The sequence below is a fragment of the Halichoerus grypus genome, chromosome 8 (assembly GCF_964656455.1).
Source record: "Halichoerus grypus chromosome 8, mHalGry1.hap1.1, whole genome shotgun sequence".
In the NCBI taxonomy this organism is placed as follows: Eukaryota; Metazoa; Chordata; class Mammalia; order Carnivora; family Phocidae; genus Halichoerus; species Halichoerus grypus.
In genome coordinates, this window is record NC_135719.1 from 6,452,604 (window position 1) to 6,475,121 (window position 22,518).

Sequence of the window (22,518 nt, forward strand, 5' to 3'; positions counted from 1 at the left end):
AAAGAGCAGGAAATATAAAAAGAAACTGATAAATTGATAACTGATAAATTAAAAATACTTGCTCTTCAAACAACACTGTTACAAACATTAAGTCAAACCGCAGACGAGGAGAAAATATTTGCAAAACACATATCGGGGGTGCCTGGGTGGCTCAGTCAGTTAAGAGTCTGCCTTCGGCTCAGGTTGTGATCTCGGGGTTCTGGGATCGAGCCCCACGTTGGGCTCTCCACTCGGCAGGGAGTCTGCTTCTCCCTCTGACTCTCCCTCTGTGTTCTAATAAATAAATAAATAATCTTAAAAAAAAAACCCCACATATCTGACAAAGGATTTGTGTTTAGAATATATAAAGAACTTTTACAACTCAGTAATAAGGGGGCAAACAACTCAATTTTTAAAAATGGACAAAAGATTTCAACAGACATTTGAAAACCACAATGAGATACTATCATGCACCTATCAGAATGACTAAAATTAAAAAGACTAACCATACCTAGTATTGGCCACAATGTGGAGTGACGAGCAACACTGTTGGTAGAAATGTAAAATGGTACAACCACTTTGGAAAACAGTCTGGCAGTTTCTTAAACTATTAAACATAGATCTACCATATGATGCACCCATTCCACTACCAGGTATTTTCCCAAGAGAAATGAAAGCGTATTTCCTCAGAAAGACTTAAACATGAATGTTCATAGCAGCTTTATTCATAATAGCCCCAAAACAGAAACAACCTACATAACCTGTCCACAGGCAAATGAATAAACTGAGGTCATGTTCTCACCAGGTATTACTACTACTAATAAAAAGGGACCAACTACTGATCCATGCAACAACCATGGAAAAATTATTCTAAGTGAAAGAAGTCAGACAAAAAAAGGAGTGCATACAGTAGGATTCCATTTACATAAAATTTGAAAAATGGCATTTAATTTATAGACAGAAAGCAGACTGATCTGGAGACAGGCGGTGGGGAGCAAGAGTGGGACGGAGGAAAGAATTACAAAGAGGCACCAGGAAACATCTGTGGGTGATAGTTCATCTTCATTGTGTAGATGGTTTCACAGCTGTACACATGTTAAAAGTCATCAAACTCTTAAGACTTTAAATATGTAGAGATTACTGTACTTCAATTATACTTCAATAAAGCTGGAAAGAAGGAAAAAAAGTAGAATAGAGTGTCAAGGACTGAACTTTGCAGAATCCTGATGCTTAAGGTTAGAAGAAAAGGAACCACTAAAGGCGGAAGAGAAGAACTGATCACACGCACGATACGAAGCAAACTGTTAGTTACCAGAGAACCTATCTAAGAAAGTTTCAGGGGAATTGTAAACGGTGTTGAATGATACAGAAATTAGGAAAGTCGGTGGCTAAGAAAAGACCAGTGGATTTGGCATTAGAAAATATGTATTAAAATACAAAGAGAGGAGTACTGAAGCTAGAACGTCAAGGGTTAAGGAGATGGGTGGTCAATGAGTTGCAGCATAAGTACAACACTCACTACAGAAACAGTAAAACAGAAGAGAGAGAGCTGATGCAAGACAGAAGTTTTACTCATTAGTTACATATGCTCCTTTCCTTCTTGACGGCCACGATGTAAATGGACTTATGTCTCATTGACATCATAATCAAAGATATTGCATTAAAGTACTGCATCATTAAAAATTTTCTTCCAGGACCAGGGCACCTGGGTGGCTCAGTCAGTTAAGTGTCTGACTCTTGATCCCCACTCAGGTCTTGATCTCAGCATCTGAGTTCAAGCGCCACATTAAAAAAAAAAAAAAAATTCCAGGACCAAAACAGTATGATATTTACATGAAAATATTCCTTAGAACTTTCACACCTTTTCACCCTTTCACAGTTCAATACCTAAGAAATGACTGATGGGAGAGGATGCTCTGGTAACAACCCTGTTGAGTACTTGCTCCAGAATTTCTTGTCTGATCATCTCATGGATCTAAAAAGAACAGAACAGTCAATAAAATATTCCATGGTGACCTTCAGCTTACAGCTGCACCAATTCATGTTAGGCAGAATGAGGAACAGTTTGGATATGGGTAAAACTTGACTGTTTATTTCAAAGACAAATATACTGTGAATCGTCTGGAAAGACAGAATCACTCAATTCTATCCTTATTCTGTGCTCAGAAGATTCATTAGCAGGGCAAACTACCATGTTTATTAGCCTACAAGAGAGCTCACGTGAAAGTACTACTATGTGTTAGGTTCAGCATCAAACAGGAATAATTCTACTTAGGTATCCATTACATGCCAAAACCCTTATTTCTGACAGTATGCTATGTATGACTTTCATCTGAAAATTTAAAAGCCCATGAAAATTTCTGGAAATCTGAAAAATCTTCACCAAACCCTTCCTCAGTTTCTGGAAGCACAGTAGTCACCTAAAAAAAAAAAAAAAAAAAAAAGATGTTTTGAATTTTCACTCAAATTTTCATTAAAATTCTTACCTCAACTTGATTACTTTAAGGTACAGACTAATTTCTTTCAGACCTCAGACTAACACTAGATTAGTAGTAAATTATATGCTTTATAGATGCCTTAACAAAGACAACATCTTTGTGAAACCAAAGAGAACCTCACTAGTTTTAAAAAAGCATTAATCTTAAAACAAAAAATATTAAAATCTCTCACTCTTTTAATCAGATTACTATTAAAAAGGGTCATTTATATCATCTAACAGACAACTCTCAAGGAGTATTATACACATTCACTTGACAATTCTGGATCAGAACACTAGATTTACATTCAAATTAGCCTCCAAATAACATTTTCAGCAGACACTTTTGGCGTGTAGCTACATTAATTCAATGTCAAGAAAATGACATAGAGGAATCATTAGCAAAGTTGTTTAGCCTCAGACATAACCTAGCTTTTGTTTTAATTGAAAGGAAATGCGTTTTTGAAAGCTGTTTCAGAAATTAAGATTGAGATGACAGTCGTTATATGGTAATGAATTTAAAAATGTAAGAACTATTTTGGTTTCTTCAAAAACAATGAACTGATAAGCATGATTCTTCAAGCTTGATGTTCTACAGTTCTACATTATCTAAAAAGAATCTAAAAGATTATTTTTTGTATAATAGCATCCAAAAGCATGGCCCAAAACAGAAAATGATCAAAAATTATTTACTACTGGAGGAAGAAGAGTAAATCATGAAAAGCTAATTTATATTCAAACTTCTAAGGAACAGAAAAAGGAGAAATTAAAATAAATAAAAACCTCATATAAATAAAGGACGAAAAAGCAAATATTCCATCAATTACTTGTTGTAGTAGTTTCAATTACTATCCCAACCTCTGTTCCTGGAAACTGCTGCATACTCAAATTGCCTTGTCCTCCAAGCTCCCAAGCAAATGTCATGCCTTGTTTATAATACAATTTTACCAAATTAGGGAATGGTTGCCAAACTAGAGACTCACCTTAAAAGTTTCCAACAGGATATTAGCACCCAGCTTACATGCATGCTGGTTTGGTATTTTTGAAAGACCTGAGCCGGTTTCAATAGTTTTTCCATCAAGAATCTTCTTTGGCCCATATGAATCCATTAAAATGAAGCCAAGTTCCACCAGACCCTGAGTAACATGATCCCAACTATGAACACTGCAAGAAAACAAAGCTTAGTTAAAAAGAAAAACTTAGGAAGATACCTTACCTTTATACTCATTGTCATGTTTACACATTTCCCAAATTTGACCTGGATCACCAACATTCTTCACATGAACCTTTTCTTTTCATGCATCCTTACCTGTCAGAATTCTGAATTCCTGTATTTCCACTGACAGAACACTGGGAAAAATCCAGAAACTACAGAATATTCAAAAACATACAGATGAAGCTGGAATATCTCAATGTACTGACCATTACACATTTCCATTCAAGATTTCATGACTGGAAGCTAATTGTTGCTTCTTTTATTTCCCCCATGACACTAACAACACTTATAATCTATACACACAAGTTTGCCTCCCTCCCCAGAATGAATTTCTCCATGGTAGAGACCATCTTGTAGTCATATTTTTACTCATACAGCCTTACACACGACTAACATTTAGAAGGTAAAAATGTTTACAGCGGGAATATTTATATTCAAATTTATATATCCACATATTTATATTTATATCATATTCACATTTATAGTACGAATCAATGCATGATTTGGTTCCAAAAGCATGAGCCAAACCTACAAATAACCTCTTGCACAGCAGTAGAATCCTTGGTGATTTTATTTATTTTTTTAAAGATTTTATTTATTTATTTGAGAGAGAATGAGAGACAGAGAGCACGAGAGGGAAGAGGGTCAGAAGGAGAAGCAGACCCCCTGCTCAGCAGGGAGCGCAACGTGGGACTCAATCCCGGGACTCCAGGATCATGACCTGAGCCGAAGGCAGTCGCTTAACCAACTGAGCCACCCAGGCGCCCAATCCTTGGTGATTTTATACCATTTAATGTTACCCACAGTAGAGGAAATGATATGCTTATAATAACCTCTGTATCATTATTTCTACCTGCTAAAGAGCAACAAATTATAATACAGCATTAAAGAATAAAGGAGACAGTTGTGAACAGATTCTCATAACATTCCAACAGATTTTAATAATATTCACACTTTGGAGATCTGGGATCAAGATAACAGACTGAGCACATGCTCTATTCTTCTCACCCCCAAAACCTACAAATGACGGAAAACATACACACATCTGTACGTGTACGCCTATATACAGTGCACTTGTACAATCCATGATAATGTGGAAAAATAAGAGGTGTTTTTGACTGAATAGAAATTATAAAGAATCCTTAAAAAGTGAAAGAAATGTAACACAAGAATGAAAGATGAAGCCACAGACCACAGAGTGCAAAATGAAGGGGTGGCTCCAAAAGCAGATACCAAAGGCAGATAAGCTGGGAACTGGAAGGGACTCTGGGGCCACCTGTGTGATTACTGGCTGGAATTCCCCAGTATGAACAGTTAGGTACACAGCATCCTTCTCTACCTTCTTCTCCAACAGCCCATTGCACCCCCAGTTTATGGGAAGAAATGAGTAACAATGAGGCTGTCCTTAGGTGGGATCTGTGAGTAGAGGAGCGTGGGCCTCAGGCGCAGAGAAGCACTCTGAGTCTGGCAACATGCTGGACAATGAGGGAGGTCAGCCCTTGGCATATCCTACCACTACCTTCACATCAGAGGCAAACTATGCAACAATATGGGACTCTCAGACAAACTAACGGGGAACACCAGCAATAACAAGGAGACAGCCAATAATCACCAAATATAAGAAAAAAGACCACCTTGAAAGAGAAGCAACAAAACTCAATGAAGAGAATACCTGAGGAAAAAGGTTAATGGAACACAAAGAAGTAGATTTAGAAAGTCTAATAAATATCCTTAAATGAGAATATTACAGCATGAAACAAAAAACAGACTTATGAAAAAAGAACCAACTAGAATTTTAGAAATGAAAAACATGATTTCTGGAGTGTGAAAGTCAATAGATAAACCTAAGAGTAAAATAAACAGGACTGAAGAACAAATTAATGAAATAAAAGAACTAAGGGATTTTTGTAGAATTTCACATAAAAAGACAAAAGTATGAAAAGCTTGAAAGAGGGGCGCCTGGGTGGCTCAGTCGTCAAGCGTCTGCCTTCGGCTCGGGTCATGGTCCCAGGGTCCTGGGATCGAGCCCCGCATCGGACTCCCTGCTCCGCGGGAAGCCTGCTTCTCCCTCTCCCACTCCCCCTGCTTGTGTTCCCTCTCTCACTGGGTCTCTCTGTGTCAAATAAATAAATAAAATCTTTAAAAAAAAAAAAAAAAAAAGAAAAGCTTGAATGAAAAATTAAGAGACACGGGATACAAAAATATTCCAACAGCTAATAGGAGAGAATGGAGATAAAAAAGGAAGGGATTAATTAAAGAAAATAAGGAGAAAAACAGAGTTTAGAAAGACACGAATCCTTAAGATGAAAACGCACACCAGGTATCAACCAGGAATGAATTAAAAAGGAACTTATATAAATTGTGTTAAATTTCAGAACATCAAAAATAGAAAGGAAGTCTTACAAGTTCCCATGAAGAAAATAACAGATTATCTACAACAGTACAAAGAATCAGATAATCATCAGCCTTTTCACCAGTAATTCTAGATGCAAAGACAATGGAAAATGATTATAAACTTAAAATTTTTACCTGGTCAAACTACTGTTCAGAGGGAGGGCAAATCAAGACATTTCCAGATATGACAAGACTCAGAAAGTTTACTATCCATAAACCATATCAGAAAGGATTATAGTAAAAATTATATACTAATGGCATATTTCCAAATTCAAAAGATAAACAAAGAAACAGTAAAATTTACTACAAAATCTAAATAACTGTTAATAACAATCTTAGCAAGAAGGAAGTGGAGAAATAATATGTGTAGTAAGGTTCTAATCTTGGAGAAAGGAGACAGTCCATTTGCTAGAAAATGTCTACCTGTAACAGTTACAGGAAAGAGCTCAGACATGATTGTTAACTGGGGGAGTAAATATAACCTGGAAGTTGAACTGGTTCACAAGTGATTTTTTCCTAGCACATTTAACGTTTTGGACCTCGAAGTATCTGCAGGTAAAGACAAAGTATATCAACAGAACTGAACACAGCAAACCACAGAGGAATATAGTACTACTGATCATGATGCCCTTCAGCCTGTTGTTTTCTTTTGTAAGATTTTATTTATTTATTTGAGAACGAGTACACAAGCCAGGGGAGAGGCAGAGGGAGAAGAAGCAGACTCCCTGCTGAGCAGGGAGCCTGAGGTGGGGCCTCAATCCCAGGACCCGGGATCATGACCCAAGCTGAAGGCAGACGCTTAACCGAGTGAGCCACCCAGGCGCCCCAGCCTATTTTCTTCCTTTTGGCTTAGGCCACATGCAAACTGATATCTTTGAAGTGTTTATTGTGTGGTTCTCCCCAATATTTGTGCATTTGGTTCTAGTCTCCAGAATTCAGCTTCAATACTCCCGTACTGTGCCTTTCCAGGTTACCACAACTTGTTTAAGGTAAAGTCCCATATTTACTGTAGCAGAACTTTTATATTAAGAATATCTGGGAGGGGCGCCTGGGTGGCTCAGTCAGTTAAGCTTCTAGCTCTTGGTTTTGGCTTAGGTCGTGATATCAAGCCCCGAGTCAGGCTCCACACTCAGTGTGGAGTTTTCTTTTTTTTTTTTTTTTTAAAGATTTTATTTATTTGACAGGGAGAGACACAGCGAGAGAGGAAACACAAGCAGGGGGAGCATGAGAGAGAGAAGCAGGCTTCCTGCGGAGCAGGGAGCCTGATGCGGGGCTCGATCCCAGGACGCTGGGATCATGACCTGAGCCGAAGGCAGACGCTTAACGACTGAGCCACCCAGGCGCCCCAGTGTGGAGTTTTCTTAACAGTTTCTGTCCCTCAAAGCGAAACAGAACAACAACAAAAAAGACTTTCTCTCTCTCCCCCTCATGTGCTCTCTAAAATAAATAAATCTTAGGAAAAAAAAAAAGAATATATGCAAAAAGAACATATCAAATGTCATTCTTTTTTATGGCTGAGTGATATTTTAGTGTGTGTGTGTATGTATCATATCTTCTTTATCCATTCTTCTATTGATGGACACTTGGGTTGCTTTCATATCTTGGCTATGGAGAAACAGATAAAGGAGATTAAGAGGAAATTCCAGGGGCGCCTGGGTGGCTCAGTTGGTTAAGCAGCTGCCTTCGGCTCAGGTCATGATCCCAGGGTCCTGGGATCGAGCCCCGCATCAGGCTCCCAGCTCAGCGGGGAGCCTGCTTCTCTCTCTCCCTCCACCTGCCTCTCTGCCTACTTGTTCTCTCTCTCTATCTCTCTGTCAAATAAATAAATAAAATCTTAAAAAAAAAAAAAAAAAGAGGAAATTCCAGTTATAAAATAAGTAAGTCACAGAGATGAAAAGAGTAGTACAGGGAATAGTCTATAATAATAATGTTGTATGGTGACAGATGGTGAATAGAATTATCATGGTGAGCACTGAGCAATGTGCATAATTGTCAAATCAATATGCTGTACACCTGAAACTAATATAACATTGCATGTCGATTATACTTGAAAAAAACACATTGGATATTAACTAGACTTACTGTGGTGATCATTTTATGATACAAACATTGAATCATTATGTTGTACACCTAAAACTAATATAATGCTATATGTCAGTTATATCTCAATTAAAAATAATCTCAATGCTCTGGTTATAATGTCAAATATATTATAAGTCTTCTCAGCCCTATCTTCCCCACAAATACTGTCATTTTTAGAGTGTTGATTTTAAAAAACAGAAGGTTTTTCAGGAATATACTGTGTTACAGCAGAAATGTGAAAAATCAACGTTACTAAATTAACTCTACACACTAACAGGCAAGTCTAAGTCTAAATACAATAAAATACCATTAAAATGTGGTAAGTGGGGTCCAAAAGTTTAATCACATACAACATAAAATTATTTAGAGGTTAACTGACTAGGGAAAGCATGTATAACTAACCAGTTGGTTATTTTAGGGAGTCTAGTAATATTCTCCAAATCCCTCCCTGCTGAGGTTTTGGTCCTACCTGGTGTTAACAGCCCACTCCACCCTAATTACAGACGGAGACAGGACTCCAGGTCCTTTGGCTGACTGGGACTTCCAGAAAGGCAGCTTTCCATGAATTTCCTGGCTAGCTAATATGCCTGTATCTTTAGTCCAAACTGAAGACATTGGGTTGGGAAAATACAGGAGATACAACTATAAACCTCAGGAAAAAAGAATAACCAGATACAGAGGAGATAAAGGAGCTTTAAAGCCTATCAATGGGTAAACCACTCAGAAACAAAGGATTCTAGTCTGAAATTTGCCTTATGTGTCAACCTCATGTAAATTCAATCTAAGTCAGAATTCCAGGACGTGGAATGAGATTTACATCAAATTATGGCTTAAATTATAAAGCTTTAAAACATTTAATCCACAAAGCAAACATGACACAGTAAAGACGGTTACAACAGCTAATGTGTAACTTGAAATTAAAATAAAAACCAGTGTGGTTACCAATCTTTTCAATTTGGTTTAAAATGGGTTTTTCTAGGGGCGCCTGGGTGGCTCAGTCAGTTGAGCATCTGCCTTCGGCTCAGGTCATGATCTCAGGGTCCTGGGATCAAGCCCTGCATCAGACTCCCTGCTTGGCATGGAATCTGCTTCTCCCCCTCTGCCATTCTCCCCCACTCGTGCTCTCTCTCAAATAAATAAATAAAATATTTTAAAAATTAAAAATAAAATGGATTTGTCTAAAACTGCTGATTCAATTTTATCCATCAGCCCCAAACTTCAACAGTTAAAAGTAAATAAAACTTTTAACGTTTTTTTACTCACCTAAAAAGTCAATGAAGACTCAGGCCAAGAAAGGTATAATATCATGATAGGATCAAAGGCACCCACTTTAGTTTTGTATTCTTGCTATCAAGGTGGCCAAGAAATCAAGCCTTGGGATTTAAGGATTTTTCGATATAGGAAAAGCTCGTGTGACCAATTTCAAGGGATTAAACAGCGATATGCGAAGTCAACAGCCATAGTCATCAATTTTCTGATGAGCCCCAAGTATGGCATCACACTGCATTTTCTAACACTAAATAATTTATGAACCTACTGGGGTTTGATTCGTGAACTCACCTATTCTTTTTTTTTTTTTTTTAAGAACTCACCTATTCTTTACGACTTCCAAGATCATGGTTGAAACACAAGACCTATGAGGGACTAGATTCTGAAGAAATTTTGAGCCTTGGAGAAGCTGAAGATCCTTAAAGCTTTTTACAACTGAAGCTTTTAAAAGGTCAAACACCTAATATAACGAAAGAAACAGGAAAATGAAGCAAAAAATGATAGCCCATGCAACAGAATCTTAACTCTGTTAACTGTTCCTATTTGCTGCCATACACTCGCATTCCTAAGACAGCTGTTTTACTAGATGAGTATGATACAAAAATCGTGACTTTCAGTGGGCACTTAAGACTTGAAGACAGGCAGGCACTCCTTAAGAGAGAAAAAGGGCAGGAGTGCCTGGGTGGCTCAGTTGGTTAAGTGTCCAACTCTTGATTTTGGCTCAGGTCATGGTCTCAGGGTTGTGAGATCGAGCCCCACATCGGGCTCCATGCCCAGCATGGAGTCGGCTTAAGATTCTCTTGCTCTGATCTGCCTTCGGCTCAGGTCATGATTCCAGGGTCCTGGGATCAAGCCCCACATCGGGCTCCCTGCTTGGCAGGAAGCCTGCTTCTCCCTCTCCCACTCCCACTCCCCCTGCTTCTGTTCCCTCTCTCGCTGTGTCTCTATCAAATAAATAAATAAAATCTTTAAAAAAAAAAAAAAGAAAAAGAAAAAAAAAGATTCTCTTGCTCTGTGGCGCCTGGGTGGCTCAGTCAGTTAAGCATCTGCCTTCGGTCCAGGTCATGATCCCAGGGTCCTGAGATCGAGCCCCCATTGGGCTCCCTGCTCAGCGGGGATTCTGCTTCTCCCTCACCCGCTGCCCCTCTTCCTACTTGTGCTTTTTCTCACTCTTGCTCTCAAATAAATAAAATCTTAAAAAAAAGATTCTCTCCCTCTCCCTACCCCCTCATTCTCTAAAAAAAGGAAAAAAAAAAAAAAAAAAGAGTGAGAGAAGAAAAGGGCTAACATCAATGTTAATATTACCCACAATCAGGGAACACATATGAGAAAAAATGGTAAAGGATTTTATATTTCCATCCTCACAACTACATTGTTCTCATTAATTTCAACTCATTCAGGGATAATTTCTTAGAAAACTGCAACATAATAAAACTGCTGGTGAATTCCCAGCTAAACTTCCCATTCTTGCCACCTGGACTGTGTGGTATGTTTCTACCCTTCTTCCCACTCACCATCTGGCTTACCACACCACAGGAAGTAAAGACATACACGAAGTACCTGAACGAGTCTCCAGGCAGCCCCCAGAAAACAGCATGGGCCTACATGCCTTACAGAGGAATTTCCTGCTAGCAGAATGGGCTAAAAAAGGGCTCTTGTGCTCTTTATCAACTACAGAACCAAAAAGTCGTTAATAAATACCTGTTCCTCAAATCTTTGTATTCTTGTTACAGAGAGCAGGAGGGCAATGCTGAAGGGACATATGTTATTACTGAAATCTTGCTGTCCGGCCTACAGAGAAACCAAAAAGGAGTCATTATTTACATCTTAAAAGTATAACATAACCTATTGAAAACAGGTCCTTAAATGGATCAAAACTTAAACTTAAGACCTAAAACTATAAAACTTAAACATAAAACATATTGGAAAATCTTTAAAACCTTGGATGAGGCAAAGATTACTCAGATATAATACCAAAACCATAATTTATACAAGAAAAAATTGATAAATTGGACTTCATAAAAATTCAAACATTTGTGCTTCAAAAGACACCATTAAGAAGATAGAAAGATTAGCCACAGACTGGAAGAAATACTTGCTAATTATATACATGATAAAGGACTTATACTCAGAATATATAAAGAATTCCTAAAACTCAGTAAGACATGCAATCAAAAAAAGGGCAGAAGATTTAAAGAGACATTTCCCCAGAGAAGATATCAGAACAGCTAATCAGCACATGAAAAAGTGCTCAATTATCAATCATTAAGGGACTGCAAAGCAAAACCTCAGTGAAATACTATTTCAAACACGCTGAAACAGCTATGATAAAAAAGACGGACAATAACAAATGTTGGCGAGGATGTAGAGAAACGAACCCTCATGCAGTGCTGGTGGGAACGTAAAATGATGTAGCCACTTTGGTAGTTTCTTAAAAATGTAAATATACATTTATCACATAACCCAGAAATTCCACTTGTAGGTATCTATCTAAGAGAAGTGAAAAATATGTCCACACAAAGACCTGCAAGTGAATGTTCATAACAGTATTATTCATAATAGCCCCCAAGTGGAAACAATTCAAATGTCCATCAACTGGTGAACAGCTAAACCAACTGATAGATCCACACAGTGGAATACTATTAAACAATAAAAAAGAATGAAATACTGACATGGGCTACAACACATGGATAACTTTGAAAACATCATGCTAAATGAAAGAAGCCATACACAAAAGATCACATATTGTATAATTCCATTTATATGAACTGTCTAGCAAAGGTAAATCTATAGAGACAGTAGATGAGTGGTGGTATGGGCCTGGGAATGTGAATTTACTATAAATGGGCATGAGGGATTTTACAGGGTGATGAAAATGTTCTAAACCTGGATTATGGTGATGGTTGCACAATGAGGTAAACTTATGAAAAATCACTCAACTGTAAACTTAAAATGGATGAATTTTATGTTATGTAAATTTTATCTCAGAGAAAGACAAACACCGTATGATTTCACTCATATATGGAATTTAAGAAACAAAACAGTGAACATAAGGGAAGGGAAGGAAAAATAAAATAAGATGAAAACAGAGAGGGAGGCAAACCATAAGAGACTCTTAACTCTAGGAAACAAATGATGCTGGAGGGGAAGTGGGTGGGGGGATGGGGTAACCGGGTGATGGGCATTAAGGAGGGCAGTTGATGTAATGAGCACTGGGTGTCATATGCAACTGATGAATCACTAAATTCTACCTCTGAAACTAATAATACACTATATGTTAACTGAATTGAATTTAAATAAAAAAAATTATATCTCAATAAAGTTTAAAAAATAGGTCTTTGAGGCCTAAAAGAAATGATACCCAAAAGACAATAAATTAAAAAAAAAAACCAACAAACAAAAATAATACAGTGGAATAGATCAAGATATACCAAACTGAGGGCGCCTGGGTGGCTCAGTTGTTAAGCATCTGCCTTCGGCTCAGGTCATGGTCCCAGGGTCCTGGGATCCAGCCCCGAATTGGGTTCCCTGCTCTGCAGGAAGCCTGCTTCTCCCTCTCCCACCCCCCCTGCTTGTATTCCCTCTCTTGCTGTGTCTCTGTCAAATAAATAAATAAAATCTTTAAAAAAATACTAAACTGGTGATGCGCCTGGGTGGCTCAGTCGTTAAGCGTCTGCCTTCAACTCAGGTCATGATCCCAGGGTCCTGGGATCAAGCCCGCATCAGACTCTCTGCTCAGCAGGGAGTCGGCTTCTCTGCCCTCCCCCATGCTTTTGAGCACGTAGGCTCTCTCTCTCTGAAATAAAATCTTAAAAAAAAAAAATACAAAACTGGTTCTTTGAAAAGATCAATAATGTAGTTACTATAAACCTAAATAAAAAGAAGACTGAACAGATACAGAGGAGATCAAGAAGCTTTAAAGTCGAGCTCCACATCATGATCTTTAAATATCCTTTCCTACAAAAGGGACCCAGGGCTCCTTGGAGAAATGGTATCCATATGGGGCAAACCAAGTACAAGGAGAGCCTTGGATAGCAGTGTTCAAAGGGTCATGTCAGAAGGACACAAGAGCCAACTCGAAGGATCCAAGTGGCCAAATATGGGTCATTTGGAGTAACGAATAATGAATTAAGGAATTAAAAAAGGTTAGTTGGTGCATAACAATATTCAAAAAAATAGGAGGGGGAGGCTTTTTTTACAGAAGCCAGCTAATAATAATGTAGAAGGAATAATAGACTTAAAAATTTTTTATTTTAGTTCTACCATTTTGCAACTCCCAGTATAGTTACTGATTAAGGCTAAGAATAGTCAGTAGATGGGAAAATGAAAACCACTGTGTGAAAGGTTGCTGAGGAAAAGGATTTTCACATGATCTAAATTATGGGCCCACGGATTATTTTCTAATTACAAAAGGAAACACAGATCTTTGCAAATGAAGAAAAATGATGGTCACTGTCTTGACCAAAAGAAAAAACAGTCCTTTATCTGTACAATACTGTTCTTTAAAAGAGCTCAAAACACTTCTAATTTTAATCTTACTACTTCACAAATATTTAATGATGAATGACTTAGTTTCACAAAACTCCGTAATATACTACTAGAAATAGGCACTATGCCAATTCTTAAATGGAGAAACAGAGGTCAGAAACAGATGATGGAGTTATGATTAAATGTTAAGTTTCCTGAACAGTCCTCGTCTTTTTTTTCTTTTTAAACACCCAAACATTTAAGCATGGTTTTAGAACGGAACTTGCTTAAGAATGTGGTGACATGTATTTTCTACTTTCAAAGTAAAAGGCATCCTCTAGATCTAGGGCCACTGTACAATGCTTCCCCTCCATCTCCTGTCATTAACGGGCATCAGAGAGGCCTGAGTCGAAACACCCGTTTCATAAAGAGCTCCTGGGTCACCGTAGGAGTCCGGGGCTACCTTTAGGTGTTTCAGGAGTTCTCTGCCTAGTTCACAGTCCAGTTTGATGGCAAACACGATGTGTAGAATAATGGTGCCTTCCACATGACGTAGTTCACCTGATGGCACGGTAACAAGATCCAACAGCCTACAAGATTCAACAGAAAGGTATGAGCTACAGTTTGAGCAAGAGACAAGAGTGCAGATACTCAGATGAACTCAAGCTGAACTCATACCATCACTGGAGGCAGGAAGTGTAAATTCTACTGCCTCATTCCTTGCTTCTTTGTAACAAAACTTCCTGAAAGCATGAATTGTCTATTATCATCAATTCCACTTCTTTACATGTTCTCAGTTAAATCCAATTCAACCAGGCTTCTGTCTCCTCCCTACCCACTCCCCTCAATGCCATTTGACTATTCTTCCAAGGGTTACAAATGACCTCTATGTTGCCAAAACCAATAATCAAGTCCCACCTTAATACCCAGCAGATATGACACAATTGACCACTTCCTTCTTGAAACACTCTCTTCTCTTCTGAGACACTGTCACTGAAATCTTCTCCAATTTTTCTTTCTTTTTTGGGGGGGGAGGGCTGGCTCATCCTCCCTTTAAATGGTGGAATGCCTCTAAGCTCAGTCTTGGGTTTCTTTTTCTTCACAATTTCCCTAGGATTCCCTATCCAGTCCCATGGTTTTAGTTCTTTCCAATCTCTTATCTCCAGTCCTGACCTCTCCCTCTAGCTCTAGACTGTCTGCTTAATACCTCCATATGGGATGCTAATATACCTCTCAAACTTAACATGGTTAAAACTGAGCTTATTTTGTCCTACACCTGCTTTTCTATCAGTCTTTCCTAATTCAGTATATAAGACCACCTACTAATCAATTGCTCAAGCCACATAACAAAAAGCTACCCTACAGAAGTGGTAGGCTGCAATCAGATTAACAGCATGAGCCCTGCAGCCAAGCTGCCCTGATTGAAATCTCAGCTCCACTGCTCTATAACCTTGGGATATTCCTTAATTTCTCTGTGCCTCAGTTTCCACATGCATAAAGTAGAGGCAAAATAGGGTAGTTGTGAGGTTTACGTGCTTAGAACAGCACCTGGCACAGGTAAACACTCTACACATACTTGCTTTAGAAAAAATCTTTTTCAGACATGCCAAGCTGTGTCCTGCATTCGTACTAACTATTCCACTAACTGAGAATGTTCTTTTCCCTGATCTGCATATAGTAGTTCTTACCATTCAGGCTTTAGTTAAAGTAGCACTGTCTCTAAGAGGTTTTCCTTGACCACCCACTCTAAAGTAGCTACACTGTCACTATCACATTATTTGAGTTATCTGCATAGCACTTTCTAATATTTTTCTTATTTATTTTCTGTTCTCTTCTCACCAGTATTTAAACTCTGAGAGCAGGGACCTTGTCTGACTGGTTCATCACTATAGTCCCAGGGCCAAAGAGTTCCTGGCACAGAGTAGACACTTCATAAACAGCTTATAAACTCACACCTTACACAACAATTATGGCTATTCTCCTGGAGAGCTACAAATGAGGGAGGTGAAGAGGATGCTTTAGTACTGAGCAGCTCAGAGAGGACTACGGAAGTTCTGTGCTAAGGTGAAGGCAGGGACTGAAAGGTTAACTAACAAGGAAGTAAAACACACGTAAGAAGATACATCTGTCAAAATGATTTTATTTCTGTACTGTATTACTCACTCATCACCACTCTGTTCCTCATTGTGATGCTTATCTAGCTCGTTGAAGAAAGTTATGATTCCTTCCAAAGCTCTCCTCCTGTTTCCCTGAAAAAATACAAAATAGGTAAGGTCTCCCCATAAAGATCAAGATCACCAAGTTGAACTTAAAGTACTTTTCAGCTTAGAGGATTCTCAAATAGGAACCTAAATAGGTAAATTACAACCTAAAGCCACACTAAGCCTTTACAGAACACTTTTTCATGTTGAGATTGGGTTTGAAATGCATCTTAGTGTCAGACTTAAGTTAAGGGACTGATAGTCCACCCTTTTGTGAGATCTTTATCCCTTCTGCTTCCCCCCCCACGCCCCCCCCCCCACAGGCTGTGGGAGTACAAGAGTCATGTATGCTTTCCTTGGCTGAAGAGTATGACCCTTTTATCCATCATATCATCAGACATGAAATGAAAGCATCTATGCCCTAGTATGTAAATCAAGAGTATGAATAAGCTGAATGGTCCTAACTGATCATTCCACTGAAGTTTAAAATATACATATATATATATATATATATATATTTTTTTTTTTTTTTTTTTTTTTTTTTAATACCTTTGAGGAGAGAACCAGAAGCTGATAGACCAGAGGTGGTATTTCTTGAAGATTCAACTTGGAGAACATCCTCAACACTTTTTCCACCACAAATTCCACCTCTTCCGCAGTCAGAGGGACATCCCTGTGAATCAAAGACTCTCAAGGCCAGAGCTATGGTCTAATTCGGGAGATATTAGAATATTATAAGTGCCTCTTTGGTTTTTATCTAACAGAGAACCTTAAAGGGGGCCAAAGCCTTACATAAGCAAAGTCATATTGGAAAAAAATCATAGTTTATATAGTTATAGTTTAAATAATACAGTTTAAATATAGTTCATAGTTATAGTTTAAATAAGCAATTAAAGTAAAAAGGAGGGGAGAAAATCCTATAACAGAAAAGAGAGGCACCAATACTCTTACTTGGAGGACAGTAGCGTTTGAGCTTGCTAAATTTCAATTTCTAGCAGGCAAGTTCACATAGCAGGGTAAAACGAGGAAAGGGAATAATGATGCTTACTTGAACATGGAGGTGAGTTGGATTACATATTGCCGATCCCATCTGGTTAAAGAAAAGGACAAAGAATATCTCAATTTAACTTATTTGCGTATTACTTTGTAAAATTAATAAGGAGGGAAAAAATTAAGGCCATTTCAAGTTTGATTTGGTACCACTGGAAAACAAGATCAAAGAATCAATGAAATAACAGCTCTTAACCTATAAAACTGCAAAAATCAAAGTCTGATGATATTCAATGCTGGGAATTTTGGGAAACAAATGCTCTCCACATACTATTTTAGAGAGTATACTGGTATAAACCTTCTGGAAAGACAAGCTGGCAATACTTATCAAGTTTAAAAATGCACATAACCAGAAACCCCCCTAATTTCTACAGTATTAGAAATATATCCCAAGTACATGCTTATAAAAAGTCACCTAGATACATAAGGATGTTCATTGCAACACTTTTTATGACAGCAAAAAACCAAATAACCATATATTATTTATTGGGAAAAAAAAACACCACTCTTAACAACTGGAGATTAGCCATTTATAACAGAACAGTACGGAACTATTAAAAAGAATGATGTAGAGTTGTGTATACTGACATGAACAGATGTGTTAAATGAAAAATGCAAGGTATATTACAATGTGTATGGAATAAACTCTTCAGTGTATTAAAAACAAATGAGGGGTGCCTGGCTGGATCAGTCGGAGGAGCATGTGATTCTTGATCTCAGGGTTGAGTTTGACCCCCATGTTGGGTATAGAGATTACTTAAAAATAAAATCTTTTTTTTTTTTTTTTTTAAGATTTTATTTATTTGTCAGAGAGAGAGAGAGAGCACAAGCAGGCGGAGAGGCAGAGGCAGAGGGAGAAGCAGGCTCCCCGCTGAGCAAGGAGCCCGATGTGGGACTCGATCCCAGGACCCCGAGATCATGACCTGAGCCGAAGGCAGCCGCCCAACTGACTGAACCACCCAGGAGTCCCAAAAATAAAATCTTTAAAAAAATTTTTTTTAAATTTAAAAACAAATGAATAAATGGATAAGCACATGTGAGCTGATACATACTTAAAATTATGTATGTTAAGGATCTTATGTAAAGAACCATAAAAGCTGTTATTTCTGATTTAGGTAATCCTGGGTGTTCCCTTCTGTTTCTTTTTAATGTACCCAAATGTTGGGCGCCTGGGTGGCTCAGTTGGTTAAGCGACTGCATTTGGCTCAGGTCATGATCCTGGAGTCCCGGGATTGGGTCCTGCATCAGGCTCCCTGCTCAGCAAGGAGTCTGCTTCTCCCTCTGACCCTCCCCCCTCTCATGCTCTCTCTCTCTCTCTCTCTCAAATAAATAAATAAAATCTTTAAAAAAAAAAAAATGTACCCAAATGTAATCATTGTATTACACAACTTAGTATTCTCTTTATTTCACTGACTAGTAAGGATTTTTCATCTTTGATGGTTTTATATATTTCACTTTTAATGGGTTTAAATTTCATGGAGTGGCTCTACCTTAACTTACATAGGTTACATACCTTAACTTACATTTCTCTATTATTGTATGCATAAGTGGGTCACAATTTTCTGGGTTGAACATGTTCATGTATGAGGATTTTCTTATTATGCTGGAGTCTTTCCTTAAGGTAGATTCCCATATTTCTGGCTTAAAGATACAACCATTACTTAAATATCCTACTCATTTAAAAAAAAATATAAGGGGCGCCTGGGTGGCTCAGTTGGTTAAGCAACTGCTTGCAGCTCAGGTCAGATCCTGGAGTCCCAGGATCGAGTCCCGCATCGGGCTCCCCGCTCAGCAGGGAGTCTGCTTCTCCCTCTGACCCTTCCCCCCTCATGTACTCTCTCTTTCTCATTCTCTCTCTCTCAAATAAATCTTTAAAAAAATAAATAAATAAAATAAAAATAAAAAAATAGAAAAGATATAGCAGCAGGATGACTTCTCAGCCTTAAGGACCTTGGGACTCCAAATTAATGCTAGAGGACGAAACTGTGTTAAGATGAACAGTCAAGTAAATAGAAACTATATGCAGTCTTAGAACAGAAAATATAGTAAGTAATCTCTCAAAAATTCATCGTGGACTACATAAATGGTTTTACAGTTGTACATTATAACCAAAAAAAAAAAAAAAAAAAAAAAGACTAAAGACTTAGTGATACAAATTCCTGAAATAAACTGTAATCCTTTTTTTTGGCCACTTGTACATCTGAGAAAGTGCTACACATTAATAAGACTTACCTGCCAGAACACAGGGTGTTAATCAACTGCTTCTTACATTCTTCCCCACTCAGTTCACCTAGAAATGCAAAATACACTGAGAAATAAATTTGATTAAGTAACGAGCAAAAAAGCCACTAAAATTGGAAGAAAATTACCTTTTTCATAATCCAGATTTTCCTTGTTGGCAACAAGGGCAGTGAGAATAATGGGTAATAACTCCAAAGACTTTCCATTGGTTAAGCTGCCCTCTTTGATAGCACTAATAAACTCCTTGGCTAATTCAAGCAGTAATGATCCTGGAAAATTGTGAGCCTAAAAATTCATGGGATAAAGAAAATGTTAAGCAGAACAGATGTTTGGTATCTCTTTCCACAAAATAGTGCCTCTTGCTGAACTAATAGAACTGGCACTGAAACCCTGAACTGGTCCTATAAGGGATCCTGCTCTGGTACAAACTTATAATTGTAAAAGATTTCAAAGGTCAGAATCCTCCATCAGTTCTCCAATGTTTTCAAATACTCTTCAAAGATATCAGATGTCCACAGTATCAGAAATTAACATAAACATGGGTTTATGGCCCATCCATCATCTATTGTTTTTTTTTTTTTAAGATTTTATTTATTTATTGACAGAGACAGAGATAGCGAGAGCAGGAACACAAGCAGGGGGAGTGGGAGAGAGAAAAACAGGCTTCCTGCCGGGCAGGAAGCCTGATGTGGGACTCGATCCCAGGACCCTGGGATCATGACCTGAGCCGAAGGCAGACGCTTAACGACTGAGCCACCCAGGTGCCCTATTCTGTTTTTTTAACAGTAGTTCTTATTCATAAATAGGAACTATGCTAGGTTTGGCACATTTAAGTTTACCCTCCCTCAACAAATTACAACCCCCGCCCCCAAATCTACCCAAAAGCAAAAAAGTTTTTCTTTTCCAACTTACCTCTAGCATTAGTAATCCTATGATCTCAGATGCTACTTCTTTCTGCAAATCCCCTGATTCCACTAAGTGGATACAACAAATGTATATCTTAAGTCTCCTAAGAGCTCCAGCTTCCTCAGAGCAGGGGGAACCTTATTGTTTTAAACGAGTGGTACAGAAACAAAGAAAGAATAAAGGAAGAAATCTTAAAAAGTTGAAGGGCAAACAGGAAAAACAAACAGCTTTATAGTTTAATATAGAAGTAGAATTATCAAACTACTGACTACTAGAATGTTTAGAACAGCAATATTTAGGAGCTTTACAAAAGTACTTAAATTAGGCAGATGAGAAATGTCATCTTTTCTTCTTCCACTTACATCATTAATTTTTAAAACAAATTCATAGTACCAAAAGGAGAAATAACTTTTTTTTTTTTAAAGATTCTTTATTTATGACAGAGCACAAAAGCAGGCGGAGTAGCAGGCAGAGGGAGAGGGAGAAGCAGGCTCCCTGCTGAGCAAGGAGCCCGATGCAGGGCTCCATCCCAGGACCCTGGGATCATGACCTGAGCTGAAGGCAGTTGCTTAACCAACTGAGCCACCCAGGTGCCCCGGAGAAATACCTTAATATACCTTAGAGCCTTTTTGGGTCCAGTAACCCAAATTAAATGTCTTTAACATACTCCACTTCAAAACATAACTGAGTAATGTCAGCAGGAATGGCAGAATAATAAAGACCTCAGAAAATCCTCTCCTCCATAAAAGCAGTAAGAAAACTGACAAAATAATGAAAACCATCAACAACAATCCTGGGAGAGGAAAATGGTATCTGATGTCCAGAATTCCCACAAAATATCATTTAAAATGTCCCAAAAGTATGGGCCATATACAAGAAAAAAGAGAACTAGAAACTGTCCCTGACAGAGACTAGATGTTAGATTACTAGACAAAGATTTTAAATCAGCTATTTTCAGTATGTTCAAAGATGGAAACGATGCCTAAAGAACTAAAGGAATTGTCTCCTAAATAGAGACTATCAACAAAGAGACAGAAATTGTAAATAAGCAGGGTCGCCACTGTGGCTCAGTTGGTTGAGCATCTGACTCTTGATTTCAGCTCAGGTCATGATCTCAGGGTCATGAGACCGAGCCCCTCATCAGGCTCCGCAATCAGCATGGAGTCTGCTTGAGGATTCTCTCCTGCCTGCTCCCCCAACCCCCGCTCATGTGCATGCATGCATGCTCACACTATCTCTCAAATAAATATGAAAAAAAGAAATTGTAAATAAGTAAATAAAAATTCTGAAATTAGAAGTACAATAATTGAGCTGAAAAATCACAACAAGGTCTCAACAGGAGATCTGACCTGGTGGAAGAAAGAAACAGAGAACTCAAAGATAGAGCAACTGAGATTATCCAGTCTGAGGGACAGAAAGAAAGAGAAGAAAAATGAACAGAGCCTCAAAGACCTGTGGGGTATCATCATGAGTGCTAACACAGACATAATGAAAGTTCCAAAAGACAGAAAGGGGCAAAAGAAGAAATGGCCAAAAACTTCCCAATTTTAATGAATGTTAATTTGCACATTTAAGAAACTCAATAAAGTCCAATGATAAACACAAGTACACCTAGACATATTAGCAGTTAAAATCAAAGACACCTCATTATAACAAAGGCCATATGTGAAAAACCCATAACTAACATCATACCCAATTATTAAAGATTAAAAGCATTTCCATAAAACATGAAAAATACAAGGATGCCCACTTTCACCACTTTTTTTTTTTTTGATTTTTTTTTTTTACCACTTTCACCACTTCTATTCAACATAGTATTGGAATTCTAGACAGAGTAATTACTGTATTTAGGGCCACTGAACTGTACACTTAAAAAAAAAGTCAAAGACAAAGAGAGAACCTTAAAAGCAATAACAGAGGAGCAAGTCATCTGGGAAACAGATATTCAATATAATTAACAGCTGTTTTCTCATTAAAAAAACAACAACAAAAACAAACAAAAAAACCCCCCACAACATTGAAAGGCAGAAGGAGATGGGATAACATAGTCAAACTGCTGAAAAGAAGGACTGTCAACCAAGAATTCTACAATCAGAAAAACTATCCTTCAAAAATGAAGGACAGGGGCGCCTGGGTGGCTCAGTTGGTTAAACATCTGCCTTCAGCTCAAGTCATGGTCCCCAGGTCCTGGGATGAGCCCCGGGTCTCCTGCTTCTCCCTCTGCACGCCCCCCCCAC

At 38.1% G+C, this 22,518-nt stretch overlaps 1 protein-coding gene across 2 annotated transcripts in view; it reads right to left on the reverse strand.

Annotated features, from left to right (window-relative positions):
* FANCI (FA complementation group I) overlaps positions 1–22,518 on the reverse strand; it is an 80,563-nt gene that overhangs the window by 40,576 nt on the left and 17,469 nt on the right. For both annotated transcript variants that reach the window (XM_078078890.1, XM_078078891.1), the window contains exons 4-14: positions 20,288–20,418; positions 19,504–19,660; positions 19,367–19,424; positions 17,133–17,174; positions 16,634–16,757; positions 16,047–16,132; positions 14,347–14,473; positions 11,118–11,207; positions 9,740–9,876; positions 3,439–3,619; positions 1,867–1,954 (exon numbers count right to left, since the gene is read on the reverse strand). In XM_078078890.1, coding sequence (XP_077935016.1) covers positions 1,867–1,954; positions 3,439–3,619; positions 9,740–9,876; positions 11,118–11,207; positions 14,347–14,473; positions 16,047–16,132; positions 16,634–16,757; positions 17,133–17,174; positions 19,367–19,424; positions 19,504–19,660; positions 20,288–20,418 — 1,221 coding nt within the window. The remainder of the gene's footprint in view (positions 1–1,866; positions 1,955–3,438; positions 3,620–9,739; positions 9,877–11,117; positions 11,208–14,346; positions 14,474–16,046; positions 16,133–16,633; positions 16,758–17,132; positions 17,175–19,366; positions 19,425–19,503; positions 19,661–20,287; positions 20,419–22,518) is intronic.